The 23,524-nt window shown below is 40.8% G+C and overlaps 1 protein-coding gene across 2 annotated transcripts; it reads right to left on the bottom strand.

Annotated features, from left to right (window-relative positions):
• Window positions 1-1,547: 1,547 nt before the first annotated feature.
• Window positions 1,548-23,370, bottom strand: LOC137200419 (F-box only protein 33). Of its 2 annotated transcripts, none has more exons than XR_010931954.1 (7): window positions 22,917-23,370; window positions 20,196-20,306; window positions 18,019-18,179; window positions 17,626-17,834; window positions 16,534-16,831; window positions 10,630-11,005; window positions 1,548-2,588 (listed from the first exon to the last, which is right to left on the bottom strand). XR_010931954.1 is itself a non-coding variant. In XM_067615225.1 (7 exons), exons 1-7 carry the CDS (start codon window positions 23,357-23,359, stop codon window positions 2,546-2,548), a joined length of 1,527 nt encoding a protein of 508 aa, XP_067471326.1. In that variant the 5' UTR covers window positions 23,360-23,370; the 3' UTR covers window positions 1,548-2,545. The 2 variants fall into 2 exon arrangements, 1 of the variants encoding a protein (XP_067471326.1); XM_067615225.1 differs by having other exon boundaries at window positions 10,744-11,005.
• Between the last annotated feature and the right edge of the window lie 154 nt (window positions 23,371-23,524).

The raw sequence follows: 23,524 nt of genomic DNA, 5'->3' as shown, positions 1-23,524 counted from the left end.
TCTTGTTGTTGTATCCAGTTGAGGATGACAAATTAACACCTTGAGTGACTGAATGACGCCCAGTTTGCTATTAGTCACCTCTGCGGTTACTGTGAAAACATGTTATTGTTTCAGCTTAATTGCACAACATAATAATCTTATAGTCTCATTATCCATACATGAACAGGCTCTTTGTCTGCGGTCTGAAAGGAGCAGTAAACAAACTAAAGTTAGCAGTGAGCATGTTTCTCTGTTGTGTCGGCATGTGTTTTTGTGTATTTGGGTGACAGTAGTTCATGTCCATTAAGTTATTTCTAATCTTTGGATAAAATAGTCTACTTGGAAGGTAGCCTGTATCTTAAGGTGACTTGAATAATAACTATTCAGTTTGTAGGGTTTTGATGTCTCAAAATGCAGACAAATCTCACTGCTTGTCCTCTTAGCACTTTATGACTCATCAGATTACATTGTAAGGCTCATGCAGGTGTTGACCAGATGTGAAAGGATGATATCTTAATGCCAGCTAGGCTGCTTGTAAAAATAAATATGAGAAAAAAACCCATAAAAATGCTTTTCTTCAGTTTACAGTGAAGACACGATGCGGCTGGTAGGTCCATGAGATGGGTGGATTGCTGTTTTCTCTCAGTATTTTATATTATATGCCTTATATTTGTGTTATATCTTACATTTCTATCAATCAAGAAAAGGGGATTTCTTTCTTTTATTTTAAAGTTTAGAGAGTGAGAATAGTGAAAACCGTCAACTTTCAGTTGCCGTCTGTCTGCTTTGGCTCTGCCTTTCGATATCTGTTTCTCCTCCATTCACCAACCAATAATTTTCCTTCTTATTTTCCATTGTTGTCATGGCAACAGTGGTTGAATCTCATTTGCAGCTGTTTCCCGTCTCTCCCCCCTCCCCTTCAAAGGAAATCCCTCAGTGCACATCACCAAGCCCTTCTAAAGAGCCAATTCACTCATACCAGTGTTCCCTACTCATCAACTACCCTTCCTTTGGTGGAGTCTGTTTTTATTTTCTTTTGTAACCTAAAAATAGCTGTATAGTGTATGTACTGTACTTTTGTCAATCAAGCACAACTCAGACACAAATCCTTTATTAACTGATAACAAGTGGACAGTGTTATTTTCCTTTAGGGATTTGCAGTAAGATATTACACAGGAATTAGTGACTACTTCCCGTTTCTTGTTTGAAAGCTGAGCATTCAGGTAGTCAGGTGACCAAGCTTACACTATCTAGCGTGACATCAAACCCAGAGGAAACTTAAGGGTGTACTCACACTCCTATAGCTGAGTAAACCACAAATTATTACTTGTTTACTTGACAATGTTGAGTTGAGGATGAGGATTTGTGGTGGGCCCCAACAGCCAAACAAAAATCACATCAAAACATTTGTATTTAATTAGTGCTTTTTTTGTTTAAAACCATGGTTGACAATTTTTTTAGTAATCCTCAGAAGGTCTTGGTATTGTATCTGTATCCCCAAACTGACTGATAGCTGCTGAAACTGAAGACAAGAGGCACAGAAACAATGAGACAATGGAAGCAAATGATGCTTTTTTGATGCTTTTATTCACTGACTAAAAAGAAGAGAAGCATTCATTCAACACTGATTCAAATCAACATTCGGCAGGTTGACCCCCTCAAAGTGTACGCCATCTGTCAGTTAAGAGGTTTTACATGGAGGCTTGCGTGAACCCTCCCTTTTTCTCCACAACAGAACCAACATGGATCAACACTGTTCTCAATGATAAAATCTGTCCTCTCGGCTGGTGAGCTCGGTTCCACACCAAGTAAGAGGACTCTTTTTCCTGCAGACTAGACCAAAAAACTGCTGGGAAGGTTTCAAATCAAAAAAGGTTCATATGATTTGAGTCTTAAATTAAGTCCTCAATTAAAAAGCAGTTTTGTATTGACACTGGAGGAAACTCTTTGAACCTGTTTGAAACATGTAGATATAATTTAGTTGAGTTAAAAACTTCAGAGCAGATCGGATTTAACGTTTTAGAAAAGTACTCAAATGTATTTGAAATCTGGTCCAGCTGTGTTTTGGGTGAAGTCTTGTTCCTTGCTAACAGAAAAGAAGGTAAGACCCACTGCTATGTGCTCACTTTAACAAACACAATCACACAGGAACGTAACGCTCAGAATGTTCAACATTAAGGATGGTAAAACCATTTTTGCAAAACACACAAAACAACATCGCTTCTGATTTACAAAGTCTGTGTGATTTCATAATATACTTCATGTTCATAAATTGAACCCGGACATGTGTTGCATAAGAGAATACTACGGTAATGAATTGTTGATACCTATACAAATATGCACTGTGTGAGTTTATATATCTATTCATATAGTTTATATCTCTTCCTCTATGGTTTTCTAAAGACGCAGCCGGGCGCTGTCAGCACTGCTCGTGCCCCTTTGTGGCCACTAGTACGACTGCTGTTATTGCAAACTGTCCTGATTTTAAACAAATGCACAACATTCGTACCACAATAAAACTGGGGCCGTCTAGCCAGTCTCACAGAGACCAAGAGTGAGCCCGCCGTCACCGCTGCTGTCGCTGGGCTGGCTGACCAGAATCAAAAGATCTAAAAACAAAATGATAAGATTTCATAAATCATCATAAGGCCAAGTATTGTCATTGCAAGTTCTTATTAGTTTACGTCTTCATTTCTACTGTGTGACAGTGAGAAAAATAAAATAAAATAAAATGAAAAAAAACAAAACAAAACAAAACAAACAAAAAAAAAAAGTGTGGATTATATGCATTCCTCTTGCATAGTTGTGAGGCTGGACTGGGCAGCAGGCCTGCCTGCCTGGCTAATTAGGAGGTTTGGCTCTCCAGACTTGACAAGAAAGACTTTGTTTACCAGCCAGAAACATCAGAGCCACAGTAGCTGAGATCGAAATGAGGATAGTTGGCTGACACTGAGCACGAATATCTATCAGTTCCTTGGTATAGCAAAGAGCTACACCCATCATCTGGATGGTACAAGCCGCAGCTACTGACTTTGGCCGGGTTATGCTATCAGTGTCATTTCTGTTTTCTTCTCTAAAACTACAAAGTGGCAAGTATATGATCACACACTTAAGATGTCAAAAATCTCCCCACATGCTGGCTGGAAAACCAGTTTTAGTGTCAACTACAGCTGAAACTAAAAACTGGAGTATCCTCTAAGGCTCTAAGTGTGGCGTATGGCCTTCATGTGTGTGAACCTCCCCTTCAATGAGCTTATATGTAGCCTCATACACGTCTAACCTGTATCTGTTACACAGGCCTGATTTTGTACCAGTGCAATGCACATCCAGTGTTTTTCTCAGAGTAACAGAACCCTATATCCAGATGTTAATCAGACTCTTCACATTCCTGCATGAGTCCAGCCCTATGTGAGCTCATTCATGTCTTGCATGTACTGGTAGTAGTCTGTGGTCATAGCATTTAGATTTTAAAAAAAATGAAACACACAGGAAGCATCTGAAATCTCACACTGTGATGAGGAAACCTTGTCTCTTAATGGTCTTTCAGAAATATTTAACCTTCCACTAATCTTTTTTTTTTTGGGAAAAGTTTTACATCCACAATCATCTTACTACCTCTTTTCTACAGCTATTTTGAGAGGCGACATTACAAACTCTCAAGTTGGCATTGAGTCTGAGCAATGATCAAAGTGGAAATGAAACTGGTCTGATGTGTGTCCGCCAGTGGCTCGGAGCCTGTGTTTAGACTGATGCAGATCTGACGCAGTCTGCTGCTTTGGTACTAAAATAACACACACTCACACTTCGGTCCATGTCAATGGTATTAGTATTGGCTATTAGGCGTTAGTACACAAGTGTCAAACTCAACTCTTTGTATGTTTAGGCCTGGTAGGACAGACATACCCAGATCCCTGTATAGTATATATATATCTACAGTTCTGCAATCTCGACACAGTTTTAATAAGCTGTCAAGGCTAACTGTCTCAGATGGACGACATTAGAGGCCAGCTCTGTGGTTTCTATTACCCGTCAGGCCACAGGGACCCCGCTATCTTCCAGGATTTCTATATGAATGCATATAAAGAGCACAGAACCAAACCAAACCAAAACAAAACCAAACAAAAACAAAACAAAAAAACAATAAACAGGTCAAAAAGGGAAGATGGAACTGGCTGCAACCACATTAATGTACAGTAACTGCTGGTAATGGTCTCCTGAATATCTGACACCCCATCTCTGCTCTAGAGCCTTGCAAACTCTGGTCGATTTAATGTAACGCATTAAAAATAAGGCTCAGCTCGCTGCGTGTCAATCAATCAGTCTCTGTGTATACACAGTATAGTGTAATCATACACAAAACTCGGTCTGCATGTGGTGTATAAATATTTCTGCCCAGACTCTTGGTGCTCCCCTGTATCCAGAGCGAATATGTCATCTCTGTGTGTATCAGTGTACTAAATATGCAGACTAACTTCCTCTTACTGTGATTCAATGCGTGACACAAACTCATTTTATTGAGAGACAAGTTAATCATTATATTTAGCACAGTCAGAGTAAGTTGCTTTCTTTCTTTTTGTGTACCGGACACAAAAGGCCCTCTAATGGCCTCAGGATGCTGGGGCATCAAGTGAAAGCAAAGCTTGGCATTGCAGAAACACACATCAGTTGACCTTTGAAATAGCGACACACTTTAAACGACCACTTCTAAATGGTATCACACCTCTGCTCTGCTCAGACCAGCTGGTTATCTGGTGTGACTAGTCAGCGCTTGCTGTATCCCCGATCCCTTCAAAAACAGATTCAAAGTAAAAAAAATAGAGTTTATATAGATATATATATATGTATATATATAGTCTTAATTTTCATGCAGACTCTTTAGCCACGTGGTAAACTGTTTGCTAGTCAGATGGCCTGAGCGACCCCCCAATGTGGAATGTTCTGTTCCTAGCAGATCTCTAGCAGCAAATCACTTTACAGCTCTAAAAGCCCGGGACCAAACACTTCCAGTCAAATCTGACCTTGGCTGCGGGCTCGCCATACAACGAATCAGATCAGGCACACTGGCCTTACGGTCATAAAACTTCCAGCTCCAGCCTGGTAAAGGAGTTTCACTGCCATGCTTTAGAATATCCCCATTAATCTCATATTGATAGTGGCTGGTTCCAAACCCAACCTTGTGTTTGTCCTTGCTGGGAAGGCTACAGTCTGTCAGACAGTAGCTTCTGGAAGCATTTGGCAGTGTTTAGTCCCTGACGTGTTCTGAGATTGAACCAAACTCCTCGTCCTCCTCGCCTTTAGTTTTACATTCACTCACTCCTCACAGTGAAACAGGTGATGAAGAAAGAAAAGAAAGAGGGAGGAATATGGTGGTGAGCAAAATATTGTTGACACGGTCCAACTCCAAGACCCCTTTGTTTTAGCCTCTGTCACACTGTGGAGCTGTACCGCACTGGACAAGGGTCTCTAGGTTTTGTCAAATGAAAACCGCAGTCACCAACACAACATCGTACATACTGTACCTGCTTTGGTTTGTTTTCACTGCAGCCACAGAACAAGAACTCTGCTGTCAATGCGAGCTGTTCACAAGATTTCCTGGTCCAGCACAGTATGGCCTGCAGTGTAACACGGGCAGGGTTTGGAAAGAGTGGGGGTAACCAAGAGTGGAGTGGACTAGAAACCGCTAAGAGTAGGAACGAGAAAGAAATGGCAGAACAGAAAAGTAGAGTAGAAGAAGACTACTGGACCAGCCTCCTGCCAGTGTGTGTGTGTGTACACGGGCACTTCAGATAGACTTGTGTCTGGGTTTAAGTTTGTTCCACTGTGGTCTTTGGCAGCTTAAAACACATCGAGGGAGGAGAACAGATCCAGTGACCCCTAATAAGAGTGAGCTACAGGCCTGAGCTATTGTTACTCTCCCTCCTCCTCCTCCTCCTCTTTTTGAAAACCGATTGTACCCTGAGAACGAACGATTTCTGTTCCTGTTTCCTGCTGCAGTAGAAGTGATAAGACTACACTGAACATGAGCACACCCCCTCCCACCCCCCCAAATATACACAAACAAGCCGAAAAACATATGATGGCTGCACTGCTGACAACTTGTTCACACACACATACCATTATTCACACATTTCTACTGGATACACTTGAATGAGAACTTGCGCAGAGACACAGCAGGCACACTCAGAGAGAAATGAAAACACGTGTGTGCTGAAACCCTAGCTACTGTAGCTCGTTTATGCTGAAGAGTGAACGAACAATCACAGCGACATCTACAAACAAATAACACGGAGCCAATAACTCGGGGAGAGCAGAGGTTTGCAAAGCAGTGAGACTCCAGAGGCTTTTAGGCACAATATGGCTCATTATTTAGCTATTGGTGATGACACACTGGGATTAAGGATAGGTCAGTAGTTTTCAAAATGCTATGCTTTAATGTAACCTCCGAATGTGTCAAACCGTATCTGATTTGCCTGTTAGCGTTGCCTTGCTGGCAGAACTTTGTCTCACCTCTCCTCTCCTTGCAAAGACAACACAGAGCTCTCTGCACACCATCTTTACTAGAATCCTTTTTGATGTGTTTTTGGGGAGGAAACAAAAACTGAAAATAAAGCAGACATTGTTTTGCAATGCCTTTCTGCTCTCATGCATATTATCTACATCATCTTTTCTCTTTCTCCCTCCAGTTTTGTGGCCTTGATGTTCCTAAAAAGAGTCAACACACTAACCTTTGATAAAGAGATTTATCCTGGTGCCTCCATATAGGACTTTTTTCATAACTGTCTTGAAGTGAAACATATGATTAGAACAATCCTTTTTATACACTGTCTGATTGGGAATATATCTAGTGTATCATATTATGGTTAAATGATTTTTTTTCTGCTCAAGCTGACCATAGTCTGGTAAAACCACAGCCCTTCCTTTTATTCTGGGCAGTGAAACTGCAAAGCAAGTTGGACTGCCCAAACAGTGAAATCCGACTTTTAGTGTGGAACCAACAACATCTGGAGACTTGAGAGGACAGGGAACAGAGGAAGAAGCACACATGGTAAGTAGGGGTGGAGTTTGTAAAATTAGCTGGTTAAAAACTGTTTGTAAAATTGAATTTGCTTGATTCAGATGACTGTCTAGTTTGACATTACATTTTATTTTAAATTGCTGTGATTTTACCCCCTCTTATCAGGTGATGACTGCACACACTACAAACCTCTAACTACTTAAAAGTCTCACATAAAGGAACAAAGCTGAGCTTTAAAAAGAGATGAGAGGAAGAATTAGAGGAGGGGAAGAGGAAGATAGGATAAAAAAAAACAACCTATTTTGGTCTGATTGTGTTATGTTGGTATTGCTATCCCCTCTGAGTATGTTTGTTTGAGTGCACAGCTCTATATATAGCCACAGACAGCCTTTAAAAGAAACTCTTGGTACCAAAGTGCAATTATCCTGAGATATGGACCAAGGACTAGAGATTATCATGGCTAAACCTTCAAGGTCCTGTTACAGACAAGCAAACTACCGGTAACCACAGGCCCATCACTAGGACCAATTCATTGCGCTAGCACACTGTATGACGCTGGTTCCATATCAGTCCATGGAAAAAAATCTCAACTCGACCTTGTAAACTACAGACCTTGATATGGACCTTCGCAGTCTGCAATGCCATTGCCCCGACCTCTAAAAGCCATAGTGTGTTCAACAATAACTGAGCTGTAGCCATGTGGGATTGCAACTTTCCTAACAATGGCTGGTTGACAGCATTCACTTCAGAAAGTTTGGTGCCCTAAAGCCCAACATAACTTTAAGTTTCTTGTTAAAATCCCAACTCTGCTCAGGAAAAGCTTTAATGAAAAGACACGAGTGTACCACAGCTGTCACAACCACTCAGCAGTCCCAACACTGGAGCATCAGATGTAACTGCACTGGGCCCAGTTATCGACCGGTAACACTCACAACTAGCATTTGTTTATGTCTGCCTGGAGTAAGACATTTAGTTGCTAGATTTTGTCTTGAGTACTGAGAGCTTGAATAACATTTATTAGAGCAAAGGCATTCACTCATTGATTTCAAAAGTTAGAATCAGACGATAAACAAGCCTATGATTCAATCAAAGTCATGCCTTCACACTTGTGATTGAAAGCCTGAGGAACAAGCCAGTAGTCAGACAAGATCCATTGTGCCAGACAAAAATCGTTTCACCCCAGAAAATTGACTACATTCAGTTCAGACATTAATTGGGCCCAGCAGGTCCTCCATTGACAGCATGGATTTTCTACAACTCTGCAGCTATTCTCTGACCCCCTGATAACATCTACTGGAGATATAAAATATGTGCCATTCTTTAGTCTATCAACCTAAATCTTTGAAAACAAATGTATGATTAGGTTTGCGGACCCTCCACCGAGGCAGAGCGAGGGTTTATCAGATGGCAAGATAAACAACATCATCATTAACAACAACAACAACAACAACAACAACAGTATCCAGAAAAAACAAGGGGCTGTTTCCAAGGCAACTGTGACTCAAGAGGAACTTAAAAATAAAACAATATCTCACAATAACTGATTGTTTCCACACACCCTACGCAACATCATCACCACCACTGTCCTGGTCATAGTGATGTTAAAAAGCCTACCTGAGACTGACAGAGAGAACTTGAGACACGTGACCCAAAACCATGTTGTGCTGTAGGTGCCATTTCTCAGAAAAATAACAAGTCTTGGCTGTCAGTGGAACCTACAATGTCCAGACTTAATTTATTCAGCAGCCTTGACTGTTGTGGCAGGATATGCATCTGCCGGATTTCTGCTGCAAATATAACTATACAGTAAGCCTTCCCTAAAAAACGCAAAACCTGACTGACTGGCCGACAGAATGAGAGTTTAATTACATTCAGTGCATCCTTTTCTTTTCCCTGTTCTTAATCATGAAATCATTTACTACATAACAAGAAAGCCACTGTTGAGAAATTCAGCTTCCTACCTACAAAGCCGCTGGGATGATTGCAAAAGCTGGGTATTTACAACCATAGGAAGCTGTGTCTGCTGAATACTGGTGTTGTTTTAGCATGGCCTCACCAAACATTTGGAAGCAATAACTCAAAACACTGATATATATATATATGGCATTATGGAATATGGAAAACCAAGTTTCTTATCAGATTAACACAGAGCTATTTGAAGTTTTGTATGCACCTGAATTTCAGAGCTCTTTATATCATGATGCACAATCCTATTCTTGTCTTTCATTTGTTGTCAAGCTTCCCCTTTGATGCCTCCATGTTAACATGTACTGAGAATTATTCGGGGATACCAAATGACAGAAGCGTTCAATGCAAAAGGGCTCTGGAATACAAGTCAGAAAGGCCTGACCTCTACAGGAGAGAAAAGCTGAACAGAGTAGGGGTGTGTTGTATTGTGAGGGGCTGAATTTTATAGTTTGGCTCTGAATGTCAGTCGGAAGACAAGGCTCCCCTATTTAGTCGACTAGTGGGCTTTCAAAAAAAGTCGACAAGTGAGCAGGGTGGAAAGTGTGTTGGCGGCAAGCATGTAACATTATTCTCCATAACACCAACAGTAAGGTGCTCTAACTCCTCAGTAAAACCATTTGGCTTTGAAATGCCACTTACCACCTAGCAGTGGTCATAAATCTGAGTCATGGCACTGACATGGCTGTTGCTGAAAACTGCATTAAAACTGATTAACACCAGCCACAGTCAGCCAGTTTAGAGTGGAAAGTCCCACCCTGCTGGCAAGGCTCTCTAACTAGTGGACAAGTGCACGAGGTGCTCTTTCAGAGCAACAGAAGCAGCCAAGGTTGTGTTACCAAGGAAGTGACTGATTGGTACGTTTACAAACTCCAACTTTTGCTAGAGTGGATCAGACAGACACAGAGCAAAGGTTAAAAAAAAAAAAAAAAAAAGCGAAAGAAAAAAACTTTCACAACTAAAGCTAGTAGCTTGTGTCTGAACACACACTACCCTCCCATTCCCCCTCTGAATCCCACTGGTCCTTCACTCAACCCGCCTACCTGTCCTGTTCTAGCTGTGAGCAGGATAATAATATATCTGTATTTAAATACACACAAAGCCTATACAGGCAAGGGAACCACCACACAGGAAAAACAAGATTATACACAGAGCGGGGAGAGATGAAGAAAGTCAAATAAAAAAACAAAAACAAATCAAAGTTACATCATACAGAGGCTCTGGAGGTTATTAAGGTGAAGGAGAGACATCGAGCTCTGAATACTTGTGGGCAAGACCAGACCAGACTGGGCCGTGCCAGACAAGAGGGCATTTCAAGGAGCAGGGAGACTCTTTTTAGCAGACAAGTCTTGTTGGTGGACAGAGATTAATGATTGATGAGACATCAGAAAAAAAAATTAGTTGGAATATCTGATATTAATTTGATATTCCTATTTGGGCAATTTATCTAAAGTATTAAAGTTTTGTTTCTTCAAGTCACTGGTTAACTAGAAAATCAAGATGCAAAGCAGGAAAACAAGAAACATATTGAAAATTGGTTGGCCTTGATTTTGTGTTAAAACCACTGTGAAAGGAACAAAAAATAAAAATAAAATAAAAACAATCACCTCACATCCGTTCTCATAAGTGTAATTTATAGATTGTTTTAAGATCTAGTTTAGATGTCTCACTTGAGTCTGCTTTTGGCCCGGTTCAGAGGTATGAGCTGACATGGACCTGGTTGGTCTGGCCTGGTCTTGACACAGTTTAGGCCGTGATGTGTTGGGTCGGCCGTCCCTGCCTACATGCCCATGCTGAAGGCGTGGAGCTCGCGGTGGAAGTGCTGGGTGGGTTCAGACAACATCATGGTGGAATCCAAGCAAGGGTGCCAGACACGGCCGAGGCCCAGCGACACCTCCTTGACCAGGTTGTGGACTGGGTCACCCTCCATGTACACAGACTGGTCCGGGTCGAAGTCGATGCTCTCCTCAGACACGGTCAGGACACGGAGACTGGAGCCTCGCAGTCGAGAGATGGCCACCAAGTTATGGGACCACACAGTGTAACCTGCACAGAGAGACGGGGTCAGGGAGGTTGGACTAATCCTGCCAATATCAGAGATTAATAATAAATGCAGCTGTACACTCAACAAACCATGACATATGATGATATAATGAACAGAAGAATAAAAATATAGGCTTGCATTTACAGTAATTAGGACTGCGATTTCTCTTCCACCTACATTTCATCACATATAAATGATGAGAGGTAACTTTGACCCAATTCCAGACAAACTAATTTCCTGTAGGTCAAGTGACAATTGCTGAAGGCAAGCACTGACAAAATGGAAATATTCACTGTAATGTCTAGTGGTGTGGAGTATTTGAAAACATGCAACACAATAAGCAAATTTCTTCATGTTTGAGATTTTGCTTACTACAAAGGAAACTGCAATTCAACAGACATTTATTCTAAACATGACTTATAGCTGCTTGAATCAAAATGTTTACATTAATAAATGATGACTATGTGTAATGTTAAACTAGGTTGCATGTAGTGACAAACCCACATATTAACACCTATGGAGAGTTTTAGCTTCTTTCAGCTCATTGTTTTAGTTTTTTGCTACCAGCGACTTTACTGTTTTGGATCAGCTTTGTTTCCGGCTGCAGCTGGCAGCTGTTTTCTGTAATTCTGGTATTCTGGTATTTTTCAACCTGGAACCCATTTTCCCACAATTTGGGGTATAAGTGACTAACGGGGACAAACATTTTTGGAATTGGTCCAGTGTTGAGTGAGATTGCTTCAGCTGGCAACTGCTAAATGGGCTGCAATGTAATCGTTGGGGAAAATGTGCCCCATCAATGTACATCCACTAAGAGTCCTTGCTTTTGCCACTGACATGCTCAGATTGTTATTATAAGTGTCTAACATGAAACAGAAGACTTGCTGAAGAAGTCTCACGAGAACTGAGTTGTTGCAGGAAGACAACGGTGGAAATGTGAGTTAGAGTTGGAGAGAGGAGTGCCAGGAAGAATATGTTGTGTTGGAGTATAGAAAGCTGTAGCTAATGCTTTCTAAAAGTTGAAAAAAAACAATGGTTCGTGTTTGCGCATTTACGAATTCTGCCAACAGAATGTTGTGCCACACTTGGCGCAGCTTTCATAAACCACCTTTGTTGGATAGGGACACATTGAACTTGTTTGTTACATACTGTACATCTTCCTATTCTAACTTCAACCTGTTTTTCTTTTCGATGATTATTTGTTGTTGTTGTTTTACTTATGCCTACCATACACTCGAAGACTTTGAAAAGACACCGTCTCACATCTTAAGACATTAAGTCACTGAGCTTTTAGTCACAGACACAAAGACTGATGATCTAGCAGGGTCACTATTTGCAAGACTACAACTAGATTCCTTTTGAGATTATTTCCCATCCAGCTCCTGGTGGAAATTTACAAGAAGAAAAACTGTTGAACAATGGAGCAGAAACAGAAGCAGCTTTTGGCCACAGCTGCCCTTGTGTGTGTAGTGGTTTGTTCGGAAAAACCAGGGCTGCACCAATTTCTGTCCTCTTTTTTTCCTTCTCCACTCTGTCGTGGTACAAATAGGAGGACATGTCAAAGAAGCACTCTTGTTCACTCCACAACTCCACCAGTTTCTTCTACTTTTCCACAGTCCGAGACAACCGAGACTTGTTCACATTCTTGAACCTCCCCAGAGTCCCTGCCATGTTTACCAACTACCCGGTTTGCTGCTTCCTGTATGGTGCTGGAAAGAGCGGTTCGTTGTTGACAATGTTCTTGTCACCATTTGCATGAGCCAAGACTAAAAACTTCCGTTTAATTTAAACATGTTTGATTTTATCAGAACGTCAAGACAGGAAAAAGACTGACCTTAGAGAGCTGTGTTTTATGACCACTGTCCATTAAACGATCGAGATGACGGGAGTGCGCCTCAACTCTTGCAAAACTCATGATTTTATTCCAACATTGGAAATTTGTTTGCGACAGTGAAATCGCTTGAAAAGTCGTTTGGTGTAAGGACAGCATTAGGTGTGAAGAAGAAACTTCTGGCTGCATCAAATAAAGAGAACAAAGATCTCCAACAACTTGTACTGGTCATGTGACTCATGTAAAGGTGACAAGGGGAAATAATGAGATTATTTAGTAATTTTAATACACTATCAATGACTAGAGACCATGTTATCATCGGCGTAAGTAAAATGATTGATAGGATGCTGGATACGAATGGTATTCAGATTGTTTCCACTCTGGTATAATCCAAAAGGCAAAAAGATATTCCTTATCTGCTGTCCCAGATACAAAATCCAAATTTAGGGTTCCTTTCCCATACTTTGTGTTTTCCAAGGATAAATGTGTCACTTAGAGTCTGTTCTCATTTTTTAGGATTGCGCGTGCCGATGGAGGTCGCTGTCAACATTGTGAATCCAGCTGCCTCGCAAGGTAAGACGGTGATAGTCGGTGATGAGGAGATGGTTCATCCAATCACCTGCCATGTATTTTTTGAAAGTGCCTGCCCTTTTCCAAACAGTTTCCATGGATGATTTCTCAGATGGTTCTGTGTAACAAACCATCTGGCGTGTCAGGTTACGTGGATTTAGCTCAAACTGTGGTTTTTGAACTTGCACCAACACAAGATCTCTGGAGGTGTACCATTCTTCCATGCTGAAGTATGCTCAGCGGAGGCTACACTTCAGATATGACTCCGTGAGGAGTCATGGTTCATAACGCCTACGTTGGCAGACCACAGGCAACAACAAAAGAACGTAAAGATGTGAATAATTACCGGGAATGTCTAGTGATAGATCCAGCCCAGTTATGTTATGTTGTTATTGTGCACTAGCTGGGAAAATATTCTGTGCAGAGATCAGCGACATGTTTCATGAGATATAGAATGGAATTAGGAAAGTTGAGAAATGTTGAAATCCATGAAACATCTAATAACCACTGTGTAGTACCTGTAAGATAGAGAAGAAACATTATGTGTCACACTTACCTTTGTATAGAACCTGGAGAAAGACAAAAAACAGACTCATACTTGCCAAAGTTGGACCTGTTAGTATTGTTTCTACTTTACTAAAAAAAAAATTCTGTATTCTTGATTGTTTATGGTGTTCATCGCAAGACAGTGCAAGCTGCATGATGCTGTGGTGTAAAAAAAAAAAAAAAAAAAAAAGAGGAAAGGAGAAGCAGTCATTTTGAATCTGAGTGCTCATGATGATATAGAAAAATCTTTTTATACACCAGTATTGTGTTCAGCTCTATTTCCTGCTATAACAACCGCATTCACCTAAAACGACCTAATGAATTCATATGCATCAATGAGTTAGTGAACTAGAACTACATACTGATATTGTTTTTTTTCACTTAGGGGAAACCTCGTACATATATACGCATATTACAAACAAAGTAATGGTTTTCAAAGACCATCTATGAACGCACAAAGAACTTCCATCATGACCTCATGGAGCATGTTCTAACACATGAAGACGAGAGAGGACCAGAGTGTTGTTTACTCAGAGCCTTTGCCCCGTCATCAACCAAGCCAAAGAAGACTACTTCATAACATTACTCTTGTTCCAAGGCCTGATAAGGCAGATTAACTAGCTTGACATATGCCAAGGTTCAAACAATAGTGAAGCTGAACTAGTCAACAGCTTGATTTTCTTGTTAAGCATTTCTTGTTGACTTCTATACATTTTTGGATGTCTTCTGCCTCCTTAATGTAACTCAGTCGGTGTGTTGCTTTTACAGTGATTGTATTCAAAGATTTGAAAAGACAGGACAAACAGTCCTGCTATTATTATTATAATAAAGGATGGAAGAGGTTCAACAGATGGCTAAGCAGTACAGTCAAAACAACAGTTACTGAAGGCTCACTCATGGAATAGGTGTGTATACAGGATTATATCAGGTTATTCTGAATATGTCTTCTGCCTCCTTGAACCCAATATACGTGCAGGTGGGGGAGGGGTACTTGCCTCTGATGGCAGTGATGATGCAGCTAGGCAATACTCTTCTGCACTGGCTGGAAGAGCCACCTCTTCCAGTTTATTTTGGGAATATGAAAGAATAACTCCAGCACAGCCCTGTTGATCAGAGGGGGATCCCCTGACATGGTGGCACTGCATAGTGTAGTGTCCAAGGTATTCCCTGGACCTATCAAGGCCACAATACTGGGCAGCAACAGGTCCCACTTTTTACAACATGGGCATTCTTCCTCTGTGGGCATGAACATGAACACCACCAGTCTCCCGAGCTTTGCGGCCTTGCAGCAGCTGGTTCACCCTCCACTACCTGTTGCCCCTCTCTCTCTCCTCATCTTCTCTTCGATTTCTAGGAGTTCTTCATCCGTATACGCTGGCTCAAATAATACGGGAGGCCATCAAATTCAAAAGGCCTTTTCCACATCGTTGAAATCAGTCTAATATTCAACCGTGACTTTGGAAATAATTCTTGCTAAAAGTTCATCTATGTCTCAGGTTATGCTACCTTAAATGAATGGTCAGCTCTGATAAGATTCGGCATGAATTCTTCTTTTGTAAACATCCAAAAACACGCCCCCGTATGGAAACAGTAGAAGTAAAAGGGATGTTAGAAATGAGACCAGTAGAAGCGAAACAGACACTTAAAATGACAGTCTGAGCCTGTCAGTAGAAAAAAAACAAGCACTTTTAGTGGACATACATTGACAGGGTGCAATTGCCCCCAAGGATTACATTGCAGTCTGTTTCATGGTTGCTGGCTTAAGTGATCTCGCTCAATACTGGATCAATTCCAAAAATTTGTCCCCATTAGTCACTTAGCCAAATGACGGGAAAATAGGGTCCAGCTTGAAAAACACCAGAATTACCCTTTAAGAGCTCTGTTTTTTTTGGGTTGTTTTTTTTAACCTCAGGAGTAGGTGGAGACCAAAACAGAGCTAATAGAGGAATGAACTTTGCACTTGTTGCACTCCTCCGGTGGACAGAAACATAACTCCAAATGAATGCTAATGTTGTTCTGTGTCTGTTGGATGTGTAAATAGGCAACTGTTTGCCAAACTTTATAAGGTGAGAATATGTCAGTATTGTGTTTACAGCTTGCTGTGCTGCCCCTAAGTGGCCAAAAAATAAATTAATGCAGGTTTAAAGTTCAAGTTCCCCTCTACTCCAAATATGTTTTTGCTTCTTGTTACTTTAGTTGGATGTTTGAGCTTCACTGTGCAGAATGATGTATGTGCAGAGTTTGACACTACAGGTCTTTTTTCACATCATGTGCTGAAAGTGGAAAGTGTATTTGTATGTCTTAGTACGTGTCTGGAAGGTATCTTTAAGATAAACATGAAATTGTCTGTCCAGGGTCAGCCATGGTTCCAACTGACTTTGAAAAATAATCACAGAAGGCCTAATTATTAGATTTAAAGTCAGTACCATTTCTTGATTTTAAAAACACAAGTCAAAACCAGTTCAGATCTCATTACAAACAAACACATATGTACTATATATACACCATCATAAAGAAGGCCCAGCACAGACGAGCATGAACCAAAGGTCAGTTTATATCACTGCAACAACAAACTGAACTCACCATGTATCACCAGTACAGCCAGCTGAGTACATCTCCATGCCAAGAGGACCAACGGATCTTCGTTGCGATTGACACTGAGGTCGGGGAAGTCGGGGTCATCCCTCAGGAGCAGGAAGTGAGTCAGCGTTTTGTTGTATTGCTGAGAGATGAGCTCCAAGGTGGCGTCGGTCACCAGCGTGCTGTAACTGTCAAGATGGAGGCGCTCCAGAGGAAGGCTGGGCTTTAGGACCCTGAGGAGCTCTGAGCTGTCGACCTCCAGGGTCATGATGTACACTCGCAGGTTGGCACTCACACGGACCTGGGGAGGATCAGGTAAACTTGACTTGTATAGAAAGTTTTTTTTTTTTTAAATATATTTTTTGGGGCATTTTATGTCTTTAATGGCTGGAAATAAGAGGAAGAGAATCAGATGTTTTTTTAAAGCACCGTGATTTCGGTAATGTGGCAAACACTGGCGGAATCGAGGAATTGATAATAAAAATGGAATCAACTGTGGATGTCAAAATGTGGATACAATTAATAAATATCAGGATTTTCCCTGCCATTATTAAATGTTTTTTCACAGTGCCTATGTCGAATGAACAGAAAAAACTATGTGTTTTGGTGTCATTTACAGGCACGCTGCTGCAGCGTCTATCCTGCTGCCTGTGTGTCTGTGTTTCAGCGAGGGCGGGGCTCAACTCCTCCTCCACACACACACACACACACACACACACACACACACACACACACACACACACACACACACACACACACACACACACACACTCTCATGTTGAAGAGACCCTCTGAGACAGCTAAGTCATCCAAAAAACTGAGGAATTCGACACTTAAAGCTAAATTTAGAGCAGAGCAATATCATAATATGACTACTATGAGTCAGGAGAACAGCTATTCTGATAGTTTTGCAAACGTCTGAATGTGAAGCTCAGATTTGAAACACTATTTTACAAAAGGATGGAATGTTTTGTTTTACAACTGTATTGAAGCACTTTCTTTGATAAAAAAAGTAGTGAAATAATCATCATATTCATTGATATTCATTAAATTTTGAATATTTTCTTATTGAATTGTTCAAATTAGTGTCAGTACCAGTGCCTTCCAGTCATCCTCTGTAGCTGTCCCTTCTAATGGTTTGAACTCCAGGGCGGCGCCGTTCAGCAGCAGGGAAAGGCGATGCAGTGGAGTACGGCGTGGAGATGCCAGCAGACCACAAAGCTCAGAAGTCAGATCAGAGAAATCCAGAGCCAGAGAATGAAGATTAGAGAGACGATCCAACTCTGATGGTGAGATGAGGGGACCTGAAGAAAATTCAGCAGAGGGGAGAAGTTGTAAAATAATAATTATGTATTATCACTACAGTCGTCGTCACTATGGGTTCAAATGTGCTGGAGTTAAATCAATAAAATACCACTGGTTTTTTAACTGATGCTGATGAGACTATTCTGTTTGTGTTATACCAGACAAACAGATACAGAAACATACCCAGCTGGTGGTCCAGTAAACTTAGGTGTTGCAGGGTCTCAGCTGAAGGATTTGACAGACAGGCTAAGGAGCAGGGAGTCACCAGACCCAGCATGAAGCTACAGGACAACCACCTCAGCTGCCTGCTGTTGGACAACAACTCCATGAACAACTGCTGGATTCTGCAGAGAGCAGAGGGGAATGGAAATGAGGAGAGGGAGGAGGAGAATTAGCTTCAATTCACTTTACCGGCATGACTACAGCTTCCTACCAGTTAAATTTAACATAACCATGGAGCTTTTCATGCCACTTCAAAACAAATGCAAGAGAAAATTCATCCTTAAAATAAACCTTGTGGGTGAAGAAAGAAAAACAGGATCAGGATATACATTTGTGCAAAGAGGAAGATATCTAACAGAAAAACACTGCACTAAGAAAATATAATTTTTTATGCTTTTATATAAACAGGCCTGCAAGCTCAAATGGGACAAGAAAGCTGACCGTTCTGAAACCTTAGTTGACGACATACAATTGATTAACATTAAGATATCAAATATCATATTAATATTATGTTGTCAAACAGAGACTATACTTGGGTATGTCCAACTCTATTTGAATACAAAGTAGTTTTTAGTTCATTCTAATCTGAAGTTATTAAGAACAGTTTGATGTAATTTAGTTTGCTTTGAATCCTTCAGACCTGTTGTGCAAAGCAGAGCACGGACAGCACAGACGGTGTTCATTGACATCACATTATCATGTGATACCACCCACCTCCCTACCACTAAAATGCAAAACAAACCCACAGTGGTTGCTATAAATGTGAAGTGCAGTGACACTGGGAGGGAAACAAGGTAATATCTTCAAACAGAAAATGCCGTTGAAATGCCGACCATGATTGAGTTATCTGACATGTACAGTACCAGTCAAAGTTCTGGACACACTTTCTCATTCAAGTGAAAAGGAAGGTGTGTCCAAACTTGACTGGTACTGTACATACGGCTCTACATCAGAGAATAACGTTACAAAAAAACTAAAATGCATGTAGATGTTTGGTCCCACTTTAAAGCAGAATCAATTAATCCATCAAGAATGAACTGAAGCTCAACTTTCCAACCAACATGGACGATAAGTCCTCAGAGATAAATGAAAATTTTAACATCTACATTTCCATGACAACTTTTCGCAATAGACTGAAAACTGCACCTCAGCACAACATGCTGGGGCATCCATTTCACTTCTTAAAGAAAAAAGCTGTTCATTTGAGAGGGTTGCACTTTCAATTTGATGACATCTAGCTCTTGTTCCTTTCGAGTTTGAAGACACTTCTTGGATAAAAGTGTTTGCCAAATGAATGTAATGTTATGTGGCAACTGAGCAGATGTTGTTTGCTGATGAAGATCATGTGGTTTGTACAAAGGCTATTAATGGGACTCATTAGATTCTTTTGTCAGCTGCTGTTTACAAGGTCAAGAATGAACTTTGAAGCTCAACTGGAGTTTGCTCTAAGTCGGTGCGTGCAAGTTAGGAAGCTTTCATTAGCTACTGTTGGCCAAACGGCTAATGTTTAATTCATCTTAGTGCTTACACATTAACTCATGATCTACTTCTCTGCAGCTCTCCTTGAGTTTGTTTGAGAAGCCAATTGTGTTATTTGGTGGATGGGAGGAGGAGAAAAATTTTATAGAAAACAACTGCCATGAAAAGAACTTTCAGATTTGACGTTAGATTTACAAAATGCCCGATCAGTGACGAACCCAGCATGATGACAGAAGTTGATATACAGGAATATTTTAACAACATCATCTGGGTCTCAAATTACATCTGAAAGGGGATGTGCACATGCTGTGGTGATGCAGTAGAGGCTTAGTACGAAGATAACAACATCCGCCCCTTTATTAACTTAATTATCATTCTAAGACACCAAACAACACACACTGTTTCCAAATCCTAACACGGGTGCCAACACGGCCAATTTGTAATACTGTCCCACTCCCACATAAACAGCCACTGAGGATAAACTGCAGTAGATAATATGATTTTGTCCAATCATGCTCTGCGATCAATCCATTACCAATATAATACCATGCAGTCCTATATAAAGTCTGGTTTATTTACAGTGCAAGAAACAACTAGTGAATACAACTATCTCTGACATTCAACAGAAAAATGACTTATGTTGCTACTCTCATGCTTACTCGTTGATCTTTTTGTCCCCCTGGTGAATCTGGTGCAGGTTGGAGCTGTCCAATAGTCCCTTTTGCTGGAGGATACAGGTGTCTCCATACAGGCTCAACTTCTGCAGGTTCCTAGGGAGTGAAAGAGAGAGAAAGACGAAAAGTGAGCAAAAGCATTCGATGCTAGATCAATCAATGATAACAAAAACACAAACATGTCATAAAGTAAGCAAGAAATTTAATAGATATAAAGAAATTTTAAAAAAGAGTTGTTTTTCTCTTATGTGCAAATCCCATTTGAAACGTTAGTGAATAGTTATATGAACAGCAGCAAATACTAAGTAATATTTGAGATCTGCTTTCAACAACAGTGGACATAGCGAGTTGTTTTCTTAAAAATTCAAAATGAGAAAAAAATCTGCCTGAGTTTGTCATTAACAAGACATTTATATCAGAAAAAGCAATACAGCCCACTACATTATTGTTACTATTCTTAACTGACTGAAGTTGAGTCAAACCTACTCCTTTAAGACACTTGTAAAAAGGTCTTAAGAGGATACTTGCTTTGTCATCTCTTTGCTGTGTCAACATTTGTTCAAGATATTATCGCTCTAAGTTGTGTATCTAGTTCTATCACACTTAAGAAATTGAGGATGTAGAGAACTTTCAATAAAAAAGGAACAGCAGCCATACTAACTGTTTCCAATCAAAACACCTAAATTGTAGCCATTTTGTGCCATCTCCACTAGCCATGGTTCTGTATATTGCTGAGTTGTCTTCTGTCATGCACAGAACCATGGCTGCCCTGCATTTGGCTGCTCTGCTGTCTCCAGCCTGCTATATCCTGATACCCAAAATAGATGAACAATTGGCAGCAATCAAGCAGCAGTCCATTTGCCAACAGTTGATGCTTTGAAAGCAGTTAAGGTAAGCATAGAGGTCACAATGGACACAATTGCCTTGTTCCAAACAGGCTATCTACATCTGCTCTGACAATGGTGATATTTGGAAGATCAGCAATGTAAATTGTAGGCAAAAATCATCACCTGCAAGCAAGCCACACATGAAACAAGCCTAACTACTGGGTACAGTGTACATTACATTTGATGTAACCCATTTCCTGTAAATCAGCTGAGAGCTAAGCTTTACAAAATGCCTGTGCAATGCAACCAACAACAGTCTCACATGCAGCTACTTAGTGTGCAAAACCACTAATTAAGTAACACAAAGTTATCTGTTCTCATTATTTTGGCCATGTATCAGTACCAATGTACAAACTGAAAGAAAAACTGGCTTTTCAATTACCTGATAATGTGAGAGCTGAAGTTTGAGTTTGTAAAGCGATTCTTCCTCGATTAGTGTTAATTGTTATAAGATGATGTATCTTTTGTATAAAAAAAAAAAATGACAGGATAAGATTATTTTATTTGATTATGACATACTGCTTAAAATAATCACTTGCACTGTCATTATTTTTTAATGCTAGTTCGCTTATGGCAGCCTGGAACTAAAAAACTGCACAGTGCCTGCAGTAATCCCAGCTTGAGCTCCATTACAGACTAGATCTGTGTCCCAGTTCAACACTACAATGTACAATACAAAATGTACTAAAAACTAATCTTCACTGTATCCGTAGTGTACAAGAAATGATCATACTTTATTGTTTTGTACTGACAGGAAACGATGAAAGTCACGCACCACCGAGCGCGACCTTGCCAAGGATGAAAATATTTCAGTTTTTGTTATCTGAGATATTTCTGAAGCTCTGTCATTACCATCCAATTAAAAAGACAACAGTTTGCAGCCCTTTATGTAAAAATCAAGCAAATTAAGTGAGCACACTGACATCTGAGTGTACCCAATTGTGTCACCTTTCCAGCATGAATGCACAATATATTCAAATCTGTGTTGGAATTAGTCTTCAGTATGGAACTGGGACACTTGTTAGATTCGTCAATAGGCTTTTGAACAGAAAATGTTGGAAAACTGCTTAATGAGAAGAACCCAAACAACAGCTGAGCTTTCAGCCCCCTCAGCAGAACTAAGACATGAACTGCACAGCTCTGGATGGGAGCTATTTCAATACTTCAAAGCGCTGTAGAGAATAATAGAGAATGTGGGAGAAGCTTTTTGCACAGAAATCTTAGCGTTCAAAAAGAAAGTTTTACAAAATAGCAAATATTTCACAGCGGAAATGAACAAAGTGGATATTTTTTTTAACAGATGCAGCACATAGGTGATTATATCCTACAGCAATTATCGATATAACACAGCTAAAAATATATAACCTACACATACACTGTATATGTGTGTGTGTCAGTGCTGATATCAGCAAGTCACAGCCAACAAAGCCTTCTCTAGCCACCACCAGTGCTGCATTGTATCTGCTGGTATGAAGAGACCAATGTATCACAAAAAAAGGCCTGGCAACAAAAGAAACGCAGACAAGCGTTTGACTTGCATTGACACTGAAACACACATTGTACACCATTATTTGATGACTATAAAAATATAAAAATAAGCAGAGGAATATTATTATTACCAACGACTTGAGAGATGTAAGGATAACGTTGGCTCAGTCGCAGAGACATGATTACGTAACTCCTAATGTCAGGGTTTGTTTATAGCTACCTAAGCTAGCTCACAGCTACGCAACAAATAGCGTCATGCACATTTCTTCAATTGAATAAAAACACACACACAGAGAGACATTTTTTAGAGCGAATTTCAGCGTTAAGTTACCTGTTGTTGCGAATGCTGGTAAACACACACAACACCTGGTCCAAGTAGGTGGCCATGGCGTCTCTCCATCGCTCGGAGAGCTGCGGGTCGCTGTCTGCACCGGGAGGCTGGTCCATCCGGGGGGAGGACGGGTCGTTGTTCAGCGGGCTGAGATAACCCTCCACTGGGGCGAGTTCCAGCTGCAGCTCCCGCACGAAAGAACCGAATTTCCGCATGAGGAACTCCAGTTTCGAGGTCTCCTCGGAGGAGCCGGAGCCGTTGTTACAACCACCACCTATCCGCAGTTTCAGCTCGGTCCACAGAGCGGGGTAGAAGAGACACTCCCTCCACCGGGAGCACACGGCCGAGGCCCGGAGCTTGTCTCGGTCGGACAGAAAAGAGAATATATGGACGATAAGCTCGCTGGGCAAAGCCATGGCTCCAACACCCCCGCACAGAGCCATGGCGAGCTAAGAAAGCCGCTGTGTGTGAGAGGCAACCAGATATAAAACAACTGTTACAACCGTTTTTTAAAAATCGGTGCTGCGGCGGTAAATGTCCGCAGCGCTTCTTCCTCTCGGTGAAAACAAACCGTTTTTTCAGCTTTGCCTTCAATACTATTGGACCGC

This window comes from Thunnus thynnus, chromosome 16 (genome assembly GCF_963924715.1).
Source record: "Thunnus thynnus chromosome 16, fThuThy2.1, whole genome shotgun sequence".
Classification (NCBI taxonomy): Eukaryota; Metazoa; Chordata; class Actinopteri; order Scombriformes; family Scombridae; genus Thunnus; species Thunnus thynnus.
The sequence above is the reverse complement of the archived record's forward strand: the minus strand, read 5'-3'. Positions and strand labels throughout refer to the sequence as shown.